The 24,546-nt window shown below is 40.7% G+C and overlaps 1 protein-coding gene across 1 annotated transcript; it reads right to left on the bottom strand.

Moving 5' to 3' along the window:
* Positions 1-217: 217 nt before the first annotated feature.
* LOC136758608 (rab-like protein 6) lies at positions 218-24,503 on the bottom strand. Its single transcript, XM_066713138.1, has 16 exons — positions 24,030-24,503; positions 22,714-23,341; positions 20,146-20,280; positions 18,666-18,713; positions 16,974-17,026; positions 16,512-16,603; positions 14,761-14,901; positions 14,155-14,260; positions 12,666-12,769; positions 11,751-12,163; positions 8,381-8,537; positions 7,307-7,510; positions 4,618-4,921; positions 4,250-4,433; positions 3,917-3,975; positions 218-3,670 (listed from the first exon to the last, which is right to left on the bottom strand). The coding sequence occupies exons 2-16, from the start codon at positions 22,841-22,843 to the stop codon at positions 3,479-3,481; spliced, it is 2,322 nt and encodes a 773-aa protein (XP_066569235.1). The 5' UTR covers positions 22,844-23,341; positions 24,030-24,503; the 3' UTR covers positions 218-3,478.
* Positions 24,504-24,546: the final 43 nt, after the last annotated feature.

The following is a 24,546-nucleotide window of genomic DNA, read 5'->3' as shown; positions in this document are numbered from 1 at the left end:
CTGAAGTCCCTTTTAGTTCTTGTTGTCTCAAGACATCTCAGAAAGTAGAATTTCACAGACAGTGTTATAGTAATTGTTAAATTGAGAATATTCAGCTCAGACTTCAAATCTTCTCCGGCTGAGACATTAGCACTCACGCACTATGAGTCAAGTAAAAAGCAAAGTAATAACGATTTCTTGACAGGCGTATGTGTCAGGGATCACCTGAGACAAGAGCTAAGAAGAAAATATTTTTGCATTTATTAGACAATTTGAACACAAGTTCACATACAGTGTGCAGATGGAAGCATTTCATGAGAAAACAAAAGTAACAGTTCAATACCTTTTCCTCTTTCCTAACCTCATTCTGTACAAAGATTCTGCTTGCATCATTTTTTAAAGGAGTTACATGAAATTGATTATTATCCCATAATTATTCAGTCAATACAAGTGTATAAAGTAGCACATATGAATGCATAGCCCAAGAGTGCTGGGAAAAATGTGATGGTTTTCAAAAAAGGAAATGAATGGTGTACATGGAATACCTACGGATCTTCAACACAGTGCAAAATTGCATCGACTGCATCACTAAAAATCTAATTTAAAATATCAATATGAAATTGATCAAATCAAAAACAAAACAAAAAAACATGAAAATCAAAGTTTAGCACAGGGGAGTAAGATGATCATTACATATGATATTAGACACGGCATACTACGAATCCTGAGCCGCAGCACCAGGTAGTGGCTGCAACACTTCCTGAAGGCCATGCACATTGGTCTTATGGCTAGTTTAAATATATGCTGCTCCTAACCAGAGTTCACATAGTCCACAGTCATCCCCTAACGTGCATCAGTATACATTTTCATCTTTCAATCTGCTAAAGATTTGTCAAGAAGCACACTCGATCACTGAAGATTAAACCAACACATGATCCACAATAGAGCCGGATATTAGTCACGGCCCTCCCACCGCTCCCTCTCTATTCACTTCATGCTTCGCTTCTCTCTCTGCTGCTGGTGCGAAGAGCAGAGCTGAAAACTGGGGGATTCCAAAATTAAAACCACCAAAGAAACCAAAAACAATGGAATTGCCCTAGGCTTCTGCACCTCGGACAAAAAAGGGATACCAGGGCTATTGAGTTCCCATTGTACTTTTTTTTTTTTACGGTGTCTAGAAACATTTGGCTTGAAGCAGGTGACAGCAATCAAACGGCACTGGACCAACTGCCATTACCATTACAGACTGACAGGACAGATTTCCTTCTATGCGTCTCCAGTGCAACGAAGCAAACAGCCCGTTAGGATACGGAGAACATTGCAGCATCACAGGTGCACGCTGGGAAATTCCTCAGCAGTTATGGGCACTGTGGCTCAGCACTCAGGCACTGGAGAGAAATGCTTTTGGTCTCCTTTGCCTTAACGCAGATGTGCACTACTCTTGACCTGGAGAGCAGAAGCCCATCAGGTTTTATGGTTTAAAATGATTACAATCAACTGCTTGAGTTAGGTAGTGACGATCTCTTGTGGACTGAAAATCTGACGAAGCTGGTCTCCACGATCCAGCTTTCCTTCAGAGCAGGCAGCCAAACTGCTCATTGAGTACTAATAAATGCAGATTTTTCAGCAAATCCTCATTTTGTTCAGTGAATGCCAATAGCCTTAGAGGTAAGCAGTAATTTAGGCATGGCAAATAAAGGAAAACAGTTTGATTTCAATGTAAACAAGCCCTGAATCCCTAACTTGCTGGCAAGACCACGAGGAGAGCAAATACAGGAATCTGTCAGCCCTTGCGTTTGACCCAAAATACTCAATCTACATTTTCAAAGTGAAATAGCATGAAAACTCCACAAGAGAAACCAAAAAATACAAACACATTCATGTAGAAAAAATGATTAAAAAAGACGAAAGGAAAAAACAGTCACAATGCAAGGAAAAGTACATAATAATGAGGTACCTATTGTTTCAGGAGTGCCTTTAGATAAACAATCCAACATGTCTTGGTCTCTGGAATAAATGGGTGAATACATTTTTAAGCAAATGCATTTCATGGGAAGGTTCTGTAGATTAGGTATACTCCATAACATTAAATAAAAGTGCTTGACATTTCAGCAGCTCTGAACAAGATGTATACCTTAAAGGAAAAGCATGCCTTGCAAGTATTTTATAATTAGGTCATAAAAAAAAAAAGTCCCATTCAATAAACCCATTTAATTAAAATTAAAGAAAAAAGAAAAAATGCTGCCCCCCACTGGAAGTCATACTGATAATTTAATCCTGTAGTTTGACTGTAGATGTGAAGACTATCATTCTGGATTATTTGTGATAGGAGCCAAATCAAGGCTGGTGTTTCTCTTTAAAAGTCTAACACAAGACATTGTCCCACCCTGCCAGTACAATGATCCCATGAGTCTGAACATCAGCTCGTTGAAGTTGGACAGAAGGCACAATTACCAGCAAATATCTTACTCGTAATTCAGCCCCCTATGCTTCTTAATTAGTGTTAATTACACATAGAGTCTAGACTAATGCTCAGTTTCTACTGCTTTACAGTAAGAACACTTGAAATGCAATGGGAGAGGTTGGTCTGCAGTGGTATTTCCTCACCAGTTTTGAGTAGCAGTTGTGGAACATTTTAGCATCAGACTTCCCTTAAGGCATTCGTTAAAAATTAAATGTGCATCTATTTATCAAAAAACAACAAAAAGTCAGGCCTAAGCAACCTTCTCCCACAAAATCACCTCATTTTTTGAAATCACGTTTGTTTAGTCAGTATTTTTATGTGTTTTGTACCAGTAAGTACTGTTTACTGAACGTGTTACTCAATGTTCTCTTAAAAGCATCTCTTTGACAGAAAACTAAAAAAAAGAAATGCTTGTGAATTTTCAAAAACATTATTTTACACTTTACAGCAATTGAACATCCCCCCCACCCGACCCGAATGCAGTACATTTTAAAAATGGGAAAACATCATCAACTCGTCTGAAATCCAGTTGATTATCTACATTGACAGATGAATAAGTCCACCACCAACTCACAGGGGCATGCTTTCGAGCAATTTCTAATACATCAGAAACCGAGGGGGGAAAAAAAAGGTTTAGGAGGAGGACAAGTTAAAAAACAAACAAAAATTCACTATGGAAATAATGCGTAATGTCAGAAACCTGTGGAGAATGGTGTGCAGAGCCAGACAGGTATTGTGAAGAAGATTGCAGCTTGGTCCTCCTGTAGCACCCACATCGGGACACCGACTGCGTTAAAATGACGAGCATCCATTTGTTTGTCCCCCCTCATCATTCTCAGGGGAGGGGAGGACAGTACACCATTGTGTGTGGTGAAATGGAAATAAAACGGGGCATTCAGAGTCACAATATAAAACCCAGACAGGTGTAGTGGAGCCGGCATCTCCACCGCGCTGTTCACGAGACACTCAGACTGCCCGTCCGGTGAGCCTGCCTCAGCTGGAAACCCACACCCACCTCCACATTGACTGGCCCGCCTACAGTTCCTCATAGTCTCCTCCCCCGCTCTTTGCGGACCCCCCGCCTCCCGCCAGGAATGCCTCCAGGTCGTCCATGTCCTCAGCTTTCTTGTTCCGGGTTTTCTTCTTCTTCTTGTCATCTCCTGTCGCTGCCTCCTCTCTCTCCTTTTTCTTGTGTTTGTGCCGCTTCTTGCTGCTTTTCTCTTCCTCCTGTAAGTGGGGAAATAAAAATTATATATATACACACACAATTACTGCCTTTTCTTGACCCCTCCTCTGCACTGCCTCAGTCAGCAAAACATTTTATTGGTCCATAGGTGTGATTCTGTCTAAACATGTATGGTTTCCCCCTTGTTCACTCACATCACTTGTCTGTCTGGTACATAAATAATATTGGGGATTCTTCACCTCCTTAAATGAGTATCAGCTTTCTACAGCACCTCGGACAAAGCTTACCTCTTTGGTTTTCTTCTTCTTTTTCTTCTTGTCCTTTGAGGAATGTTTGCTTTCTTTATCTGCGGGAGCCAAACAGATATTAAAGCCACACAAAAAGGAGCAATTTAGAGGAACAGAGTTTGTGAAAATGCAAACATAAATTGAGGGCGAGTCACGATTTGCACATCCAAGAAAAGACGCCTCAGTTAATGCTGAACTCGTGTGGGTGGAATGTATTCATCTTATTTTAGACATCCTTACAATTTTGTGAACTTTGAAGCTGTCATATACATTTCAAAAACATAAAATGGGAGGCCTCCACGAGCTGTGCAGCTGTGGGATTGTCAAGCTTGCCTTCTGCATCCTCGCTGCTGTCCTTGCTCTTGGGCGTACTCTCCTCGATCCCCAGGCCAAACAGGTCCGTGTCGTTCTTGGGTTTGAAGGTGAGGACAGTTGGCTTGAGCGGCTCAGAGACCTTCGAGGGGGTGAACTCGTCTTCAGACAGGTCTGAGACATCCTCCCGGACTGGAAAGATGTCCTGCAGGGAGACGCAGAGTGTAAGAGTTCAATAAGATCCACTAATTTACAGAAATTATTTGGTGCACAGGACGGTTAATATCCCTATGGAAAGCCTCACTGATTTCCAAACGACAAGTTAAACATTTGTACTTGTCTCTACATATATGCAAAACAACTGCCACACCTACTCCCCAAATTCCTACCTTCTTAATCTGGTTGTCTGACTCCTCGCTATCGAAGTCGGGGTCATCCATGATGAAAGAGAGCATCTGCTTGGCGACCGGTCCCTCAGGGTCTGTGTCTGAGGACTCGGCCTCCATGGCACCACCCTTTTTTTTGTGGGGGTGCCGTGCAGGCTGCGCAGGAGACAGAGATGGAGCAGAAGTGGCTGGTGCAAGTGATGCAGAATCTGTCTTCAGACTGCTGGCTGTCTCGGGGGCCTGGGAGGCAGCTCTCTTATCCATTGCTTTGGTCTTAGCTGGCAATTTGGAAGAATTTGCAGAAGACCTAAATCACAAAGACACACGTGTGCAAAACCAAAAGGTTGCAGTACATGCATACTAATGTAACCACTTGTCATTTGAGAAAGAAAATCAAATCACTGAATTAGAATTAGAATGTGTGCACCATTGATGAATTGTTGAATATTTTATTTAAGTTTAGTTGAAACAAATGGATTATAGTACAAAAATCCTAACTTGATACAAAGTTTCAAGGGATGAAGGTGTTATTTGCAAGAGGTGTGACTATTTAATATGGCACTTCAGGGACTAGGGTGATTCTCATGAAACCAACCTTGAAAAATGTGCGTGATGATTTGAATATAAAAAACATTAAACTAAATGGTAAAACCTTAATCCAAGAGATATACATGTATTCTGTCTTGCACACAAAGATATTACAACTTTTAAATGGCCTCCTCATCACCGCAATGTATTCTCATTACCGATATATTGCGGTAATGATAAAAAGCATATCTCAGTATTTTAACTTGAACTGGTTGTTTTATCTGTAATATTAATGGATAATATTATTCATATTAATGTATTACGTTGTTGCCCAGGTTGACAGGTAATGAGAAAATATTACAGATTAACAATTACATTGTTATGATACTCAGGGGTGGATCCAATCATTTCAAAAGTTATGCCTTTTCTAAGCCGTTTACAGCGTAGCGTTGCAGTGATAGGAAAATGTATAGTGTTCCTTGAAATGATAAACCATGTTTTTTTTTTTAATGGGTGAGGATGCACAATTTTCAACTGATGCCCCTCCTAGAAATATGCGTTTTCATTGGAAATAAATTGTTTCTGCTGCTGATGTAGGAGTTTCTAGGTGAATTCAAGTCTTTCATTTTGACGGCTAAATTAATCAAGAACATTTCCATAAATTAGTTTGAGGTCCTTATTTATGTACAGGTGAGCAAGCCCATTAAGTCTATTCACTGTGGAGCGCAAAGATGTTTTGAGTAGATTTAGCGCACTGAATGATGGCTCCCCTGTTGCTGTCGTAACTGGCATAGTTGCAAAAATCCGTTAAAGAGTACTCAGAACTGGGTAGGTACTGGGACCGACAGCATCTAGGACCCGCTTTGGTCACATATCAACTGGCTGCCGTGCCCAATACCTCCAATTTGAAATTCCTGACCCGTGAATCTCAGGGTCTCAATCTGATGTATTACAGAGGAAAGTTTGAAAAAAAATCATAGATTCTGCTCCAGTTTATCAGTCAAATTGAAGTAAAGACATTAATGGAGATGGTTTAGCCACTCCGGCCTCAGAACTTAGGGATAGTCATTTTAAAAGTCATTTTATCACCTATGGATATTATGTTTCCTTTGATATGAAACACAGAATACAGTTTCTTTCACTTTCCTATACAATGGTCTTTTCGGTTTCTTTTTTGGTCATTATAGTAGTACTATTAATTTCAGGGCTGACTTTAATAGTACTCTAGTCAAGATTTTGGATTGGCAACCCCAAATACCAGATTTAAGTAAAGCCGTGGAATGTGATTTATTATTAGAGTAAATGGTACTGAGGAGGGTCTAGGGGTCTTCAGCTACACATACATCAATTATCATGTTTATATTAATTTAAAAGTAGACAATATTAGGCATAAAATAAAGTAATATTGTTTTATCTCAAACCCCTGGATGGATGTCGGCATAGGTGACAGCCTGTATCTTCTATGCCTGGAGCCAACTCTGATTAACTTAAATTCAAGAAACATTTCTAGTGCTTTATGCTTTGATATTGATGCTGCAACACATCTATAACATTAAACATGATATCAAATACTTTTGCTCTTTACACACTCGGTTACAACTACTCAGTTAATCTCATTACCGAAATATTCACTCATTATTGCAACCTGCTTATCATTACCAAAATATTAAGTAATTTAATTATTACCTTAACTGCACCTTCAATTATGCTTTCCATAATATAGACCAACACTATGAGTTAAACTGTTGTAGGAACTTAATTTAATGTGGTAAGGTAAGTAATTAAACATGAATTATCCCAAATGTTATGATTGCATTCTTGAGGTATATTTCGGTAATCAGAAAATCTTGAAAATAAAATATATTAATAAAGTATTTTATTTTGTCCATTACTATAGCTACTTTTTATCACAGCATTAAAAAAAAAAAAAGTAAAAAAAAAATGTCCCACTCTTGTGCTTGTGCTTACAAAATAAGCACTACAATATATAAAAATAAGTAAATAGTCTCTTTGAAATCAACAGACCCTAGATCCTACTAAGCACTAAGCATACTCCAAATAAAATGTGTTGGTCAATATCACTTTAAAACAAACTCAAAGCAGATCACTCTGAAATGAGAATTGTGTGAGAATCACCCGCCTACTCAATGGAGTCCTTACGTACCATTTAGTGTCTGGCTCGCTGTCAAGGTCCTCATCCATCATCACAGAGATTGTAAGCCCCCCCTCCCCCTCGTCACTGGACAGGGTGATGTTCTTGCTGGGAATGGCGGCGCGGGGGAGAGGTTTTAGGGGAACCTTGTCATCAGGATCCAGATCATCCTGGAATCCTGCCACCATGGGATTGCCCCCTAGGCCTTCTCCGTCACTGAGGGGGACAAAAAAAACAATCTCTTAAAGGCCCCCGTGGCACACACAGGAGGATGATCATTTTACAATTAAGTTTTCCTGTCTCTCAATTTCAAATTAAGCTATGCTCCTGCGATGTTCCAGTGGATAGAGATGGACAAAGATCACCCAATCAGGGTCATAACCCCGGAGATAAACTCAAGAAACCTGCTGCCACACACTTATGTCGAGGTGGCCATTTTCTTTAACTCGTTACACAAGAATTGCTGAATCTGTCTGCAGAGAGCCAGGCTTTGCAGTCATTAGAATGATGGCAGGAATGCAGCACATGCAGTTTGAAGACTATATTTCCACATGCTGTCTTACAGAAGTGCCAATCTGGCACACAGCCAGCAGTGACAACATGTCCCACTTTCCCATCACGGCACTCCGAGGATCATTACCCCTGGAGTAAAGGAACAAAGGCCCTGGAAGGTGGATTCTCCTATTTATCATTCATCTTGACTTGCTCTTAACATCCTCATTAAAGAGAAGTCGCAATTCTACTGAGCTAGAATTGGAAAGCTCCGAGACACATTTATCATTAATGTGCTCGAGCTGCAAAAAAAATAAGCCCCCTTTATTAAGATTTCCCAGTTGAAGTGACAGATGAAAAGTCAAATTTAAAATGACACCAATAAATGGCACAGCTTGGCAAAAAAAATATATATATATAAGCGGGAAATTTATTGCAGGACAAGGAGACAAGCAAATGCTGGAGGTGTAAAGGTTGAACACATAACCGTTATTCCTTGATCTGCAGCGTATGCGTATGTTTTTGTTAATGTAATCTGTTTAATTACTTTTATTCTGCTGGCTAAACCACCAATGCCCCCCCACTGTAATTTACCTGTCACTATCCACAGTTGTCTTGGGCTTTGGCTTCATCTTTGTCTTCGGAAAAGCGCCGTCCTCCAGGAAGCTGCGGTCCAACCCCTCGTCCGGCACAAAGTCGTCCACGCTCTGCACCTTCACGGGGCGCTCAGTAGCGGCGGGGGCTGTGGAGTCTGAGGACATGAACATCACGCAAGCATCAGAGTCCACTGCCCTCGTGGGACTACAACCCCAAAGCCCCGGCGGGAGGGGCAGGTGCGACACCCAGAAAAGATAATCTGGAGATGTGCAGCACTTCAAGAGGATTATTCTCTTTCGTCACTGGCTGAAGGTTTGACCGTAAAAGCAAACACACATCTGCTTATATGGATTTTTACAGACTTCCATGATTAATCTACACTCACCTAAAGGATTATTAGGAACACCATACTAATACTGTGTTTGACCCCCTTTCGCCTTCAGAACTGCCTTAATTCTACGTGGCATTGATTCAACAAGGTGCTGAAAGCATTCTTTAGAAATGTTGGCCCATATTGATAGGATAGCATCTTGCAGTTGATGGAGATTTGTGGGATGCACATCCAGGGCACGAAGCTCCCGTTCCACCACATCCCAAAGATGCTCTATTGGGTTGAGATCTGGTGACTGTGGGGGCCAGTTTAGTACAGTGAACTCATTGTCATGTTCAAGAAACCAATTTGAAATGATTCGACCTTTGTGACATGGTGCATTATCCTGCTGGAAGTAGCCATCAGAGGATGGGTACATGGTGGTCATAAAGGGATGGACATGGTCAGAAACAATGCTCAGGTAGGCCGTGGCATTTAAACGATGCCCAATTGGCACTAAGGGGCCTAAAGTGTGCCAAGAAAACATCCCCCACACCATTACACCACCACCACCAGCCTGCACAGTAGTAACAAGGCATGATGGATCCATGTTCTCATTCTGTTTACGCCAAATTCTGACTCTACCATCTGAATGTCTCAACAGAAATCGAGACTCATCAGACCAGGCAACATTTTTCCGGTCTTCAACTGTCCAATTTTGGTGAGCTTGTGCAAATTGTAGCCTCTTTTTCCTATTTGTAGTGGAGATGAGTGGTACCCGGTGGGGTCTTCTGCTGTTGTAGCCCATCCGCCTCAAGGTTGTACGTGTTGTGGCTTCACAAATGCTTTGCTGCATACCTCGGTTGTAACGAGTGGTTATTTCAGTCAAAGTTGCTCTTCTATCAGCTTGAATCAGTCGGCCCATTCTCCTCTGACCTCTAGCATCAACAAGGCATTTTCGCCCACAGGACTGCCGCATACTGGATGTTTTTCCCTTTTCACACCATTCTTTGTAAACCCTACAAATGGTTGTGCGTGAAAATCCCAGTAACTGAGCAGATTGTGAAATACTCAGACCGGCCCGTCTGGCACCAACAACCATGCCACGCTCAAAATTGCTTAAATCACCTTTCTTTCCCATTCAGACATTCAGTTTGGAGTTCAGGAGATTGTCTTGACCAGGACCACACCCCTAAATGCATTGAAGCAACTGCCATGTGATTGGTTGATTAGATAATTGCATTAATGAGAAATTGAACAGGTGTTCCTAATAATCCTTTAGGTGAGTGCACATGTGTAGGTATTGTAGAAAGAAAGAAAAGGTAGAAAGGTAAAAGGAAAAAGAAAATTACTTCTGGTGCATTTAAACTCTGAGCCCCCAGTACAAATCATACATCTATACATTGTCACCTTACACTGGGATTTGGAACATCAACACAAGGCATTTAATTTCTTGTTGGTCTCTATGATTTCAAGCACAAAACTCCAATTCTCCAGTGTACCTTGCTGAAATGCATTGTATTGGTATTATTATATCAAGACAAAAGCTTTATTGCTTCAGGTCTGTACATTCAGCCTGGAGCTGCTGCCGTTTGATATATCTGAATGCAAGACATCACCTGGCCACCTGCTGCCCAACTGCAAAACTGCTGCATCCTCTTACTGGCTACTGCACCCAGGAAATCTCTGCACACCTTTTGTAGACTAAACGGCTGTTGATTTTGCTGTAAATTATGCATGAGTGTTGCTCCTTACAATACACGCAAGAGGGCCTTCTCCCCACACTTTGAATGCGATGGTGCGTGCAATAGACTTCAGCAGAGAGGCGCAGCAGACCACTTTATATTTATTAATGTAGTGATTGAACAGGATGAAGAATAATAATTCTGTGGCTTCAGAAAGAAGAAAGGAGGATTAGGACAGGAAGGCGGAGGAGTGAGATACAAGGAGAATGCAGGGGAGCAGGGGAATGAGATGCCCAACTAGCTTTCCATCTAAAAAAAAATACAAAATAAGATAAACAAAAATAACTATTAATCTCTTCCGCTGACCCAACTCTGAAACAGCAGCACATTTCAAAGAAAATCAATGTGGCGCTCTCTGTGCAGGTGATAGACTGCGCCTCCGCAGCAGACTCTGCAATGCAGCAAAGAGACACGGCCGAAGAGCGAGGAGGGTTGCATTGCAGTCTGTCCTCTTGCATAACCACACACCCCCAGAGCGAGCACATTTCCCAATGTCAACAGTTTATTGCTGCCATTACAGCGATTACACTCCCACTCTGCGCCAATCAATATTCACAGCTTGCCGTCGTTCTGGGCTCAGCGCTTGTAAAGCTTCAGAAAAGACATTCACTCGCAGGTACCATCCCAGTCATGCCAATTCAATTACCTCGTGGAAATTAAAAGATATTTCCTTCATACCACCACTTCTAATTAAAAATAATGTTTTTTTACTTTTAATTATTGCTGTATGAGATAAGCCTAATATTTAACTGCCATTTCAGGGCCCACTGCCTTTGTTGTTAATTAGATTTTGGGTGTTGCGACAAGTGAACTTTCCTTCTTTGTCATAATGACCTAAAGTTACATTTAAACAGCCTGCCTTCAATTAATTTAGTCCCTTAGAGAACGTTTCCAAAAAGTGGTAAGTTTATGTTAAATCCCAGATTTATTTTCACTTTGACTTACCAAGGAAATCAAGTGCTTTGTTAAGCTGCATTACCTGCCTTATACCTTGATAACTTAAGGTCTGGAGATCCTAATGGCTGCTAAGCAAGTGTATGCAATTAATTACATAGAATGTAGAGTTGGTGAAGTTTACTTGTATTCACCTCCAGACTGCATCGCAATTGGCCATCTTTATTTGTCTATCCATGAACCATACGCCAAAGAAAACATGGATTGCTGCTACTTACAGGAAGTACTTTTTGGCACTATGCGGAGAAAAGAGTCAAGACTTCAGTGGTACCCATATGAAGTGAGTGGAAGTACAGTGGGTTGTCATCCATCCATCCATCCATCCATCCATCCAGCACAGTTTAATCTCCCAACTCACCTGGTTTACTGGCAGGAACCTCAGGGGTGGAGGATGACCCAAAGAGCCTGGACATGATGCTGCGTTTCTGGGGAAGGGGTGCCATGGTGGGCGTGGCCACAGGCGTGGGGGGTGTTGGCGAGGGAGAGGGGGCCGGGGGCTCTTGGGCGAACAGTGGGGGGGGGGGGTTGGTTTCAGGCGCAGGCTGTGCCACCGCTGCAGTTAGGGGTTGGGGGGGAGGGGAGGGCGAGGGGGCTGGGGAGTGCAGTATCTGAGAGGGAGGGGGTGGCTGGGGGGTCCCGGGGCTGGAGCTGCCTGTAGAGGCACCACTGGGTGGGACAATGGGTGACTGGGACCCCGAAGAGGGGCTCTGGCCATTTGTTGGCACTGGGGAACCGTATCCTCGACTGCGGGCCTCCATCATCTCCAGAAAACTAGAATGTCAAGAGACAAAGATATTCTCAATACTCACATAAGTGCAAACGATTCACAAAATACAGAAGTCAATGTCATTGCCTAAATAAAATCCTTCCTGTATAAACCTTTTCAGTAAAATTATCCTGTGTTTTTTCAATGCTTTTATTTCTGAAAATATTAACATTTTCTTTCCAGTTCTCTTCTATTTACTGAGTGTCCCTGGCAGGCATACTCTGCTCGACTGTAAACCTTTCCTTTGACACTCGCTGTGGGTTGTGCTCATGTGTCCCTGCAGGTGGAGTTCAGCTGCTTCCATTTTTCACATGAATTTAAAAATCACTCAGCATGTGTGTGTGTGTCGGTGCATAATCTGAGCATCTCCATGCTCGTGAGTATGTACCTGCAAAGGCATTCATCTGTGCTTCTGCATGGTTATCTGTGTGTCAGTCTGTCTATACATTGTGTGTGTGTGTGTGTGTATCAGTATGTATGTGCGAGTGTGTGGGGGGTGTGACGTACATGTCGTAGTTCTGGTCCTCGGTCTCCTGCTGCACCGTGAGCTCCTCCAGAGTGGCGTCGATGTCCAGCTGATTGGTCTCCAGCTGCCGCAACAGCGTCTCTCTCTGTGGGGTGACAGGGCAGCACAGCTCAGATGGGGAAGCTCACCCAAGGGTGGGGAGGGAGGGAGAGCGCTAACTGATCTGGTGCCGAAGGATCCCATATCAGGACACCTCTCCGCTCCGCCTCCCTCACTGCCATCAATAATAGAGCCAGTCCCGAAGGACAGCGGATTGAACTGGTTCAGGTATCGCCCAGACAAACAGCTGATGGAGGTAAACACTGGCATTGTGTACCTCACTGGAGCCACAGAGCTACATGGTACATGGTAAAGTACATGGTGTAACACTGAGTTGAAGGTGTTTTGCTCAAGGCAACAGGGAAGCACGAGAGACACTTACAGAGGGGGTGGAAAAAGTAAAAATGGGTATAGCTAATTTGGAGGTTTACTTATGTCAACACAAACACAGACAAAGCTGCAGACTGATACAATTGAACATTGCATAGCCGATGAACCCCGTTTGCTAGGTTTTATTTGCTTTACACCAATGAATGAATTGATCTGGGAGTCAGATTTCAAAGCAGAGAAGGGTGGTGGACAGGAGTCTGTCCGCACATGTCTCTGCTTTCGTCCTTCATTCTAAAATATATTAAGAAAACACAAATAACTTATTTTAAGACATTGGCCCACGACTCATTTTTCAAAGCATGCCTATGATGTACATAGTACAGTACAGTTTAAGGCAAAAGGGACAGGATGCCCTTTGTGGCATCGTGAGGTTCCTACTGCTCTGGCCTGTAACCAAATGCAGGCGGCCACAGGTCATGTAATCCAGATGCATTGCATGGAAAGGGATCCGAGAGCAAGGAAGATAAAGGGCGGCCCGAGCAGTTAAAAATTCATGAGGACTAGTTCAGAATAGGAAGACTGCAAACATCAAAGACCCGGGCCCTGCCCTACCAGACAAACATTAGCCCTCTACCTCCTGCAATGAACGAGTGATAAATAAGTTGGGTGCATGTAAAAAGGCTCAACAAAAATACTAAAATCAAAAGGCATTGTACTAAGTAATTATGAAAGCCCCTCTTATACATAATTTAGTGTGACAGTGTAAACAGAAACAGACTAAATTTTTAATTTAGTTTCTTAGGCATGACCAGAAGGGAAGGAGTGGAGGTGTATTCCGGGAGTAATATATTAGAGAGAGAGAGAGAGAGAGAAAAAACAACAACTTCAAGGCAAAATAAATAAAACGCATTTTAAAGCAGCTAAAACGGGATAGATCATGAATAAACTGGCACAAATAAACCTTGCTCCGAGCACCATTCATAACCCGAGTATTGCAAGGCAGAATTTCAAGAACTTTAAGCTTTAGCTTTGTTGCTTAGTTTGACTATTATATATTAAAGAAGGTTGTTTAATTAAATGACATCATAGACAAGCACTGACCTGTAGCTGCAGAAAGGGTATGTTGAAAAATCGGTGCAGGTATTTCAAACCAAAACCGTTCTTCATGGAAGATTCAGCGTAGTGGATATAGGATGAGCCTAAAGGTCTGGAGGAAAAATAAATACTATAAGAATAAAATATATGGGTTTCTGCCATTACCTTGGGATACATTGCGAATTGGATATTCCAACCTTTGAGATGCACCATATGTAAGAACTGATCAAATATACATACGTATATTTCCATTACAGTGCTGAGAATCAAACCCCCCAGCTTTATAAAAGTATCAGGCGTATGACTAATTCATCTTTTGCCTGTAAAGTTAATTTAGAGATTCTACAATTAGCTTTCTGCTCTTCTCAGAAACAGTTCTCCCCAAGCCAGACAACAAGAGGGGCATGCTCTCTTCTGTAGCACTTATACTAGGCATAGGAGTTAATTGTAACACTAACAAACAAACAAACAAACAAACAAAAAAAGAGACGTGCTTTTTAAAAAATGCCAGCAATGTGGGAAAAATGCCAACATCACCTGCTGGATTAAAACAATTAACCCCCCAAAGAGATCTGAGAATACGGAGCGGTGTTGGTGGGCTGGGGGCTGTACCTGTTCAGGCCGGTGATGAAGTCTCGAATGTCGTCGGGCAGAATGACCCGGTGCTCCCCCATATCTCTGTGGTTGCCCAACACGCACACTGGGACATGAGTGGGCACTTTGGGAAGCTCCCTCAGGATGTAGTTAAAGGTCCTGGAAGAAGGGAGAGGGAGAGGTGTCAGTGTTGCTTCTTTTCACTTGTAATAAAACAGATTGGTTATTTTTACTTATTTACACACCCTTTCTTTCCAAAAGATTCTGTGAGCCATTTTATTTCAGAAGAGCTTTCTCCTGGTGCCAGGACCTGTTTTCAGTATAATTAAAGTAAGTGGATTCTGTATTGTGTACTCTTAACATCCATCTTTGTTTAAGCAGCAGTTAATTGCTGATACTTTGCAAGTGACTATGACAATATGATCAGTGAGCATGAAAACATTAAATAAATAAATAAATAAATAAATAAATAAATAAATAAAACAAAGCCCTGGGATATTACTCACACAAGTCTGTTCGATACTAATCACTTAGGCAGAAGTAAATGGAATTAGATCAGCTAGGTTCATCAAAAAGATTAATTGGAAATGGGCTTTGTGCAGTTTCTTGTCTAGCTTTTTTTTTTTTTTTTTTTTTTATCACCAAACACTGTCGCCCGTTGTTTGTATCAGGTTAAAGCACAACAATTAAATTCACAGCTTTAATTCCAGTGAATTCAATCCTTCTGCATCAAGTCAGATTGCATTACAGAGTCAAATAACTGAGAACACAGCCTTCACAAGCAAAGTACAGCCCGGGAAGAAAGAGGCATTCAGACGGGTTGGTTCCACTCTGTACCAACAGAGAAATAATGTATCCAGATAGTATCAAAATATTCAACTCCTACGGCTTATTGATTTACTTTGAATACATTGCATTGACAGCACGAGCAACAAAACATATACAGTGGAGAACACCATTAGAATCATAGCAATCCTGTTTCAATTCTTAACACATACTATTAAAACTGCTTTAGAATGTGACATTAAAATGCATCTTACCCAACGAGATAAGGATATTATTAGTAAGATCTTGCAGCAAGCAGTTATAGTTATAGAAACTATCCATTGGCAATACATAATCATCAACAGGTCTGCATATCATTATTATTAAAGCAAAGGATGCTACTAATGCATTGAGTTTTGTCATGCAACACCGTTGACTCTAAACCAATCAGGAAATCAAGGTTAGCATAGTACTGCAAATCACCAATCTGGCCTTGAAACTTAAATCAGCAGAGCAGATTGAAAACATCCAATCAACAATTGAGTTACTCCAGGCTAAACTGGGTCTCTCTGCTGGATCAAACGGTAATGGCCCCTCTGTAGAGGATCCACTGCACAGAGATCGATGGTAGCAGTCTACGGTTTGATAATCACCAACAGTGACTGGGATTCTCAGAGGGGTGGAACAAAGCTAACCCAAATACTAAGATTGGTAGGGTTCCAAATCAAGTATGGTTCTCTCTTTCTGCGGCATAAAAGCAAACTTTGTGAGCAGCCTATGATGCTACAGTGGTATTAATGGGAGAAGTGCCTAGCCTCTACCTCTATCCTAATGCTTGGTTTACTCTGTGGGCTTGCATTATGGAAGGAAATGTATGGCCTGACAGGAAATGTTGTAGGTTACAGTGCATGTTGTCTTCTCCAGCATGCTGGTGGAACTGCAGCAGAAAACGATCCAATACAAATGAGACAAACAAGTTGAAGAGGCTGCAGTGTTGCTCTTACCACTGTTTGGTAATGTCAAACATCATTATCACTCCGTTGCAGTTCTTGTAAACGTCCAGAAACTCGGCATCCAGTGCCATCTCGTTATCGGTCTGCAAGGGGAAAAAAGATAATGACGAAATAGATTCAAATAATACAAGAGTGCATCTACTTAATTCCTCCTGTGACTACTGTTGTGAAGAATACCACAAAGTCATATAGGAAATGTATATAACTGCTAGCAATGTCAAATTTCTCCTACAAACATGTGGGAGGAAATGCCACTGCTGTACTTGCAAGAAAAATTGAAATAATGCTTGGTAGTTCATTTTTGTTTTTTTTATTTTACACATAAAATTCTATACAATACCAGAAAAATGTCTGTCGTGTCAAATTAATAAATACCAACCAACTGTAGTTTGAAAAAGAAAACACAAACAAAAATACAAATACAAAACAGTATATCTGCGGTCTTAGAATTACCTCTTGTGGTTCATTTTCCAGTTTCAAACTTTCACCTCTCTTTTTACTTTTGCCTGCAATAATAAGGGGAAAATAACATCAGAATTAGGAAGTGATATAAAGCACACCCAAACAAACACAAATTAAACAACTCGCTCCTTTCCAATCCTTGTCACTACACAATGTCAGCCTATAGAACGCCACAATAAGGTTTTTGAAGCAAGCTTTAAGAACACAGAGTCCACACTACCAACTGAACCTCAAAGAAAAAACGAGTAAATAGGTCAGCCAGCATAACCTGCTCGGTGGTGGAGCATTTAGATGACCTGATTAAGTTTACTGTCTGGGATGTGAAATTTATTCAGGTGGTGTGCATGTACAGAGCACTGCCCTGCATTTAAATAAGAAAGCATTTTTAGCTGCAAGGTGCTTAGAAATACATTTTTGCTGCAGTAAAAGGAGTTCACTGTGCATGCTCTCCCATCAGGGGGGGGGGGGGGGGGGGAAAGATGACGAACGCTCTCCTTCTCTGGAAGAGAAGGAGACAAGCTTTTTGTTAAACTGGAGTGCTTCTCATTTGTAAAACTAGTTTTTCATTTCATATTTGTAATCACCTTGCATGCCTTTACAATGAATGCCAAAACCTCAACACAAACGCAACAATGAGGTCAAAAATCATATTTGGTCTACTTTATTTACCATACCCGAATTGCATTTTACAAACAAACATTTTATTTTTGACCATTAGATAGGTGTATAAGGTATCACCCAGTGGAACAATTACTAAACAGGCAGATATGTGCTACTGTGTCTGAATGTTCATAACTGCATTCAAAATTATGTGGGTTTGATACAGGTCAATCAAGCCCATTCTTTAACAGAGAAGCAGCTGCATTGCACAGCACACCTTTGAAACTTTGAATAATGAATGACCTCCAAGACTGCTGATCACACGCCACTCCTACTGAAGGCCCGCCTATTTTTCCATTCAGATAGCACAGCAGCACACGGATACAGAAACTCACCGAAGACAAGCAGCTCAAAGGCTAACCTCTACAAGCTAAGACGGCTCTCACCTAAACCTTCAGGAAGAGGGAATTTTTGGCCTGAAGTGTCGCGGAAGAAGAGTAAGAAAAACAAAATTAATAACGATGATGGTTTAAACCAAAAAAAAAGAGGAAACAAGACCAAACGGAATAAGAAACTTGACCAAGACAAATGCAATGAAAACAAAAAACTACACTTTCAGTTATACATGTCAATGCCTTACCTGTAGTTTCATTTTTAAAACGTGTACCTGCAAAGTTACCAGAGGTTGCACAATGCTGCACATACACAGGTGTTATGGGTAATGACTCCACAACTGAGGTATTTAAGGTCAAAGGTCACGTGCTTACTCTTTCTGTCAACAACACACCTAATAAACACACATGGACTGTTAATAACTGCTTAAAGTTTCTACACACCAAGCAATTGTCTTCACACTTGAGCTGCTAATTTCACAAACTCACAGCAATCAAGTAAGAGAAGCAAAACAATAAAATAAATGTAAAACATTATCTATGTTAGATTGGACCATGATCTGCAAGCATGTAAATACTGTCAGATATTTTCTGGCCATCTTACACGCATCCTCTCCCACACCAGGATTGCCCCAGAGGACAATCTTAGGATGAGTGTAAAAAATAAAATGTTTCCATTCATCACACTCACCTTTGTCCACAACATCCCACACTTCCACTTTCACCACATCGTCGGTTGCTGTGGAGAGAATTTGAAAAGACATTTAAAGAATCCAACACATGTTGAAAGATCAGAACCTGCATTCAAATAAGAATGCTTGTTAAATGGAAACAAAAGATGAAAAAGTAGGCAGGTGTGAAAGTATTTTCCCAGTTAGCGGAAAGGCATTCTCTGATCTTATAATCTGCTGACTTCAGAATGTCACATGGCCTGGAGACTTCTGGGTTGTGGAATGTTAAGTACAGGCTCGCATTCTCTCTGACCCACAGTCTCACACTACAGCACAGCAGCCCAGGGAAACACAGGATGCATTATCTCAAGCTTAAGAAATTTAAATAATGTTTACTGATTCACACTCATCTTCCCTGAAGCATCACATACACTCTGTATATCACACACTGAAATACTTGTGTGTGTGCCCCCCCGATAGGAGTCCGTGAACCAGAACAGGAATAAAGCAAAATGTCACAGATTCAATAAATTGTTCAATTAAGTCAGTTAACAAAATGAATACTACCACCACTAACAACAACAACAACAACAACAACAAGAAAACAATGACAAACTAATTAAGAGAACTAGATGAATTTTCGACTTCTGCGCTTTTCACAGCAGGTCATTTAGAAACAGCATGAGAGAGCATCTATCTTAGTACACGGATAGCTGTCTTTGCCCTTGAGAGCTCTTCATTAACCAAAGTGAGATTATTTATACTCAGAATGCTCCACTTGGCAGACTTCACAGGGAGTGAAGGCAAACTTGGGCAACTTCAAAGGTGCACGGTTTAAATGTGTCTCTTTCAGGCACTGGTCACAATTTGGAAAACAACCAACCTTTTTTCCGATGTCATTATGAAGTTATTGCTGCTTCTACAATGTCAAAGAACCCCCCCCCCTTTGAGCACAGAGAAAACAATATAAATCTGCCACATCTGATGTAACACAAATTAACTTTGTGCTGCTGTCTGCCATAAATGGAAGTGAATTTGCGTTGAAATGGAAAGGTGGTTGCTGCAGCATGCCAAGACTTTTATGTAGATTGCCTTTAATGAATATAGCAACAAGACCAATGATTTTGTTCCCTCCCGTCAGCAAACAGAAAGCATAAGCCACAGGGGGAATTAACACTAAATCTATGCAAAGCTTTCTCCTTGATCTGACAGCAGTTACATACCAAGATTAGCCCATGTTGAAGTTTGTCATGGCCTTTAAAAGATGACATTCACATTAAAATAATTTTCAAAATGATTTATATCTTCTCTGCTACCTATCGCAAACCACGAAAGAACATGCTTTCCAACTATGCTTTTAAGCACGTCAGAAGCTTACACACTGAGGAACAGGGACACATAATATGATATTTGTCTTCTAGGCCCCCTGAATGCTCATTCATGTGTATACAGCATGATTGAAGGGCTCTATGCTCTTCTAAACAGTGCAGGTTCTCTTACTTTTGTAGTTCCAATGGATGCTGGTGACCTGGATCTCCTGAGTGGGGATATATTCTTCCAAGAACTTTTTCCCCTGGAGTCGGTGCCACAGTGTGCTCTTCCCTGTGTTTCTGTCTCCCCGGATCACAATCTTCACTGTGAAAAGATGAAAAGACACCACGGTTGATTAGAGATCAAAACCAGGGAAGTAAAACCCATAACAGAGGAATGGAGACTTTGTTTCGGGGTGGCAGAGGGGTAGACTGTCCAAATTCCATGGCCTCTTCCCCATCAAGGACAAAGCATGTAGGATTGACGATAATGACATCATCATATAGCGCCCCTTGCACAAATTCATCCTGGTCCTGCTAATTATAAACCAAAGTACGGTCTGTACAGTACCACAATTATACAAACTTTTGCTCAAGCTGAATAGTGCAAAGCAGGGCACCGTGACTCACCGATATACAAAAACTGAAATAAACAGCAAGCAAGAAACTTTTTCTTTCACAACAGAAGAATTCACTGAATCTCAAAAGTACTCTAAATATAACACTCATATTAATACTGTAATGTCTAGAGCGAAAGATCTACTGCAGTGTTGTCTGGGCTGTTTCTTAAAAAAAATCTAATCCCAATTCCCACAGCACTGAATTTCATTTTGTCTGACAGGATCTTACAGATGCAGTATTAGGCACAATAATGCAAATACATTTAAAAATAAATAAAGGCTGTCACTGAGAGAAGAAAAACATCCAGTGTAATGAGTGGAAATGCTCCAGAAAGCAAGACATTTGCTTTTGCATGCAATTCTCAATTACACACTTTACTTAAAAGCTAGAGCAAGACTATTGTGCTCAGGGGCATCATTCAAGCAACAAGAACAGAAAGAAAAACACAATAGGAATGTCTTGATCTGCAACCTTTTACAGCTGCTCTTTAAAATACTGATTTCTAGTCCTATTAATGGCAATGATGCAATCACAAAACTCCCAAAGTCAGCAGTGTGCATGCCAGTCACCTTGAACAAGGTCTGTTGCTCAACACCTCTCTACTGCTAAAAACATTTTTTATTTTTTATTCAAAGAGTGAAATTACCAGTGTGTTATGTGAAAATTAAATAAGATACATTAAGGATATTCCTGCAAACAAATATAGTACATAACGTTAAAAAGTTAACTGTTAAACTGGTACTGATATCCTAAACCTAGTAGAATGTTTGTCATGGTACATCATGACTTTGAAATTAATTTGATCTGGAAAATGTAAAACTGCACCAAAACACACCCCATGCTTGATTTACTATGCTTTGAACAAAGTGAACAAGTAGGACTTAATGAGTTAAGATGTGTGCATGAACACCTTAACCAGTATTTGTAGTTGCTGGCCCGGAGTGGTGTGATATCATATGGAATTGATTCCTTCGAGGTAAAAAAAAAAAAGAAGAAAAGTTTCTTCATGTGCCAAGCTGAGTGCATGTGTACCTATGTGTTTAAAGCCCATTAGCAAAAGCTGGCACTTGAAAAAACACCATGCAAAACAATATGAAAAACCTTGAGCCTGTCCCCCCTGGACGAGGTGATCATATGATAGCCACTGCATTATTTATACTCTCTATGTGGACCAACACCACAAGGGCTTCCAATAACAAGGTGACTTAATGAGGAGCATCTGATGCAAAACACAGGAACCATGTTTTCTGATAAAGAGCAGACATTTGGTACTATTTCTTCAAAAGTAGACAAATTAGTGTGTGTGTACCTAATGTAACAGAGTTGAGACTAGTAAGTGTGGATATTTTTAAAAGGGGGAGTGTCTAGAGGTTGAAAGGAAAACAAAAAAGTCAACAATCCTGACGGGAACTGAATGAAAAATTTGGTGATTGGCATAGAACACAAAAGTACTGGCTTTACATCTATGCAAATCGTATGCATGAGTATCTGGATTGTTTTGGATGTTAACAAGACACCTCTGCCCTGCATGCTGTAACCTGCAAAAACAATAACACTGAATTATTATAGCCCAACAGCTCTATTTTAGTATGTGTATAGCATTCTGTGCCAACCCGATATTTTCATCTGAAGTTCCATATTATCTAGTTTCCTTTTTAAGTGGATGAAAATGAAAATAAAAAAATACCACCTATCTAATTTCTAGAGATTTATGAACACTAACATAAATGTAAATATACAGTTGCAATGGAATGCAATTACTTATTCCTACACTTATTTCTCTTAACATGATTGTGTCAAAGAATACATGGGAAACAGTAAGATATTACCAATTCAAAATACTCACACTAAAGAGTTTTGTGAGTGATTTTCATTTTGAAGAGAGTGAATGGGTGCAGAGTTTTTCTTGCAGCTGAAGGGTCACTTTTTTTCCATTATTCTATTCTACACAGTGACTGCACTTGCTAAAACATTGACACCAGCGATAACTTCCAAAGAGCGTCTTGGAGTGTTGATGATGGCATCTAAGATTTGGGTCACTGACTCGGCTTCTGTCTGAATCTTGTCACAATACTTAAGTTTTAATTCGTGCAAAGGATTGTATTTGTCACATAACAAAAAACGCAATTTCACTTACTGTTATACTGAACCCCCTTAGCGAACCTCCTCTGCAGACTCTGGTTCATCGACTGTAGGCCAGCAGGGATGTTCTTGTCTCTGACCTGCCCCGGCTCCGAGCCCACAAGCTTCTTCAAAGCCGAGAACATCTTGTTGAAAACCTTACAGGATCTCCTTCAGGTGAAATAGTAGCTAGCAATATCCAATTGTGCTGCTCGCTATGGTCAGTATCGGTTGAAAACCAAGTGAAAGTCAGGTGTTGGTTGCAAAAGTCTCTTGCCCATGTGCAAGAATATCTGGAGCGAGTCTGATCTCTATTAATTCAGAATGATATTAAATTGTACAAACCTATTGAGTCCTGCTCATTCCATACACTTAAAAATTAGCGGGAGCTGTGTCCACTTTAAAAAGATAAGGCTGTGGTGGTAAATGTTTTTTTCCCCCCTTCTTGTTAAGCGAGTTGTTTGTTTTTGAGGCATCTGCTATAGTCACATATTTTTTAGCTTCTTGGTTTAAATACAGCTGCACAGATGGCAATATTAAACCACAGTAGGTAAATCTAAATGCCCTGCAGAAGACGTCTCAGTTTAAGGCAGACTGAACTGTCCACATCAATGGTGCTCTGATATCTTCGGTATAGGGACCATCTACAAAAAACAAACACAAAAAGGATGCTGTCGTTTAAGAGGCACGAAAAACTGTCCTGGGAAAGGGGTTTTAAACAGCATGAATGTCTAGTAGAAATGCAATTGTAAAGCTAAGTTTGGAATTGACATGTATTAATCATATCTGCCTACTTATAGGTCTAGGGTGACAATTGAAGGATCATCAATAAACTGTTTTTGCCCAAACAGACACAGTGAATTACCTGGAAGAAATCATGTAGGTATGGGTATGTAAACTCTATACTTCACATACATTGGAGATTTCCACTGTCATGCAAAATGCGGTTTATTTGAAACGTATATTTTTTTAAAATGTGCATTAAATATAATAAAACATTAAATAGAAATGTGCGTGTGTGTACACATACAGTGGTACATTATTTTTTTAAAATAGGTTACCATATGTGTTGCATGCTACAACGGAGTAGATTGTCCACAATGATATTGCATTTGTAATTAAATTCTATTACATCATTAAACTACCTAATTTAACAACACCACCAATTCGTCTTATTCATGTAATACTTTGACTTTCTCTGAGCTGTCAAATCTCTGTACATCCTATTGAGCAAACACTGAAACAGTAATTAAAACGCCCCCGCCGTATTCCTACATCAAGGAAGATTTTTTTTATGCAATGCAGTGTGGATTTAAAATAAAATGCACATACCGTGTTTGATATTAGATATTCAACCTCAACATTTAATGTCCTTTGATTTCGGTCCAGTTTCCTCGCATCAACCGTTTTTATTATCAATATATTTTTGTTCTGCTCTATCCTCCTACAGGAGACTTAGTTGCGGTATTTTTTAGTCAAACCCTCACTTGTTTTCTTACACGGCTGCTCTTTCCTACTCCAGATGTTGTATCCTAGCCAGGTTTTCATTCAATCTACTCGGTGTCTTTTTTTTTTTTGTAAAGACGTCTAGCTTCTATTGAGAGAAAAATGTATTTTCCAAGTAGTATATCCCTCTATAGACCGGGCTCTGTTTCCTGGTCGTCAACGGTTTGTATCGATTGGGTCACACATCCGTCAAGTCAACAGGGGATTTTATTTTGATCTAGACCCCTTTCCTCTCCATCTTGTTGATATGCAATCGGAGCATCACTCTTCTGCAGCAGCCATCTTTCTCGCTTCCTCCCTCGGGCAACTCCACAGAGAGACCAAGAAGGACCACGTGGTTCGC

This window comes from Amia ocellicauda, chromosome 9 (assembly GCF_036373705.1).
Source record: "Amia ocellicauda isolate fAmiCal2 chromosome 9, fAmiCal2.hap1, whole genome shotgun sequence".
NCBI classification, from domain to species: Eukaryota; Metazoa; Chordata; class Actinopteri; order Amiiformes; family Amiidae; genus Amia; species Amia ocellicauda.
The sequence above is the reverse complement of the archived record's forward strand: the minus strand, read 5'-3'. Positions and strand labels throughout refer to the sequence as shown.

Excerpts from the sequence above, each read along its gene's own strand:
- LOC136758608 (XM_066713138.1), bottom strand. The coding sequence starts at position 22,843 with ATGTTCTCGGCTTTGAAGAAGCTTGTGGGCTCGGAGCCGGGGCAGGTC. Across the intron at positions 20,281-22,713 it reads TAAGGGGGTTCAGTATAACA|TGAAGATTGTGATCCGGGGA; the intron begins GTAAGTGAAATT and ends ATCTTTTCACAG. Across the intron at positions 17,027-18,665 it reads GTGGGATGTTGTGGACAAAG|GCAAAAGTAAAAAGAGAGGT; the intron begins GTGAGTGTGATG and ends TTATTATTGCAG.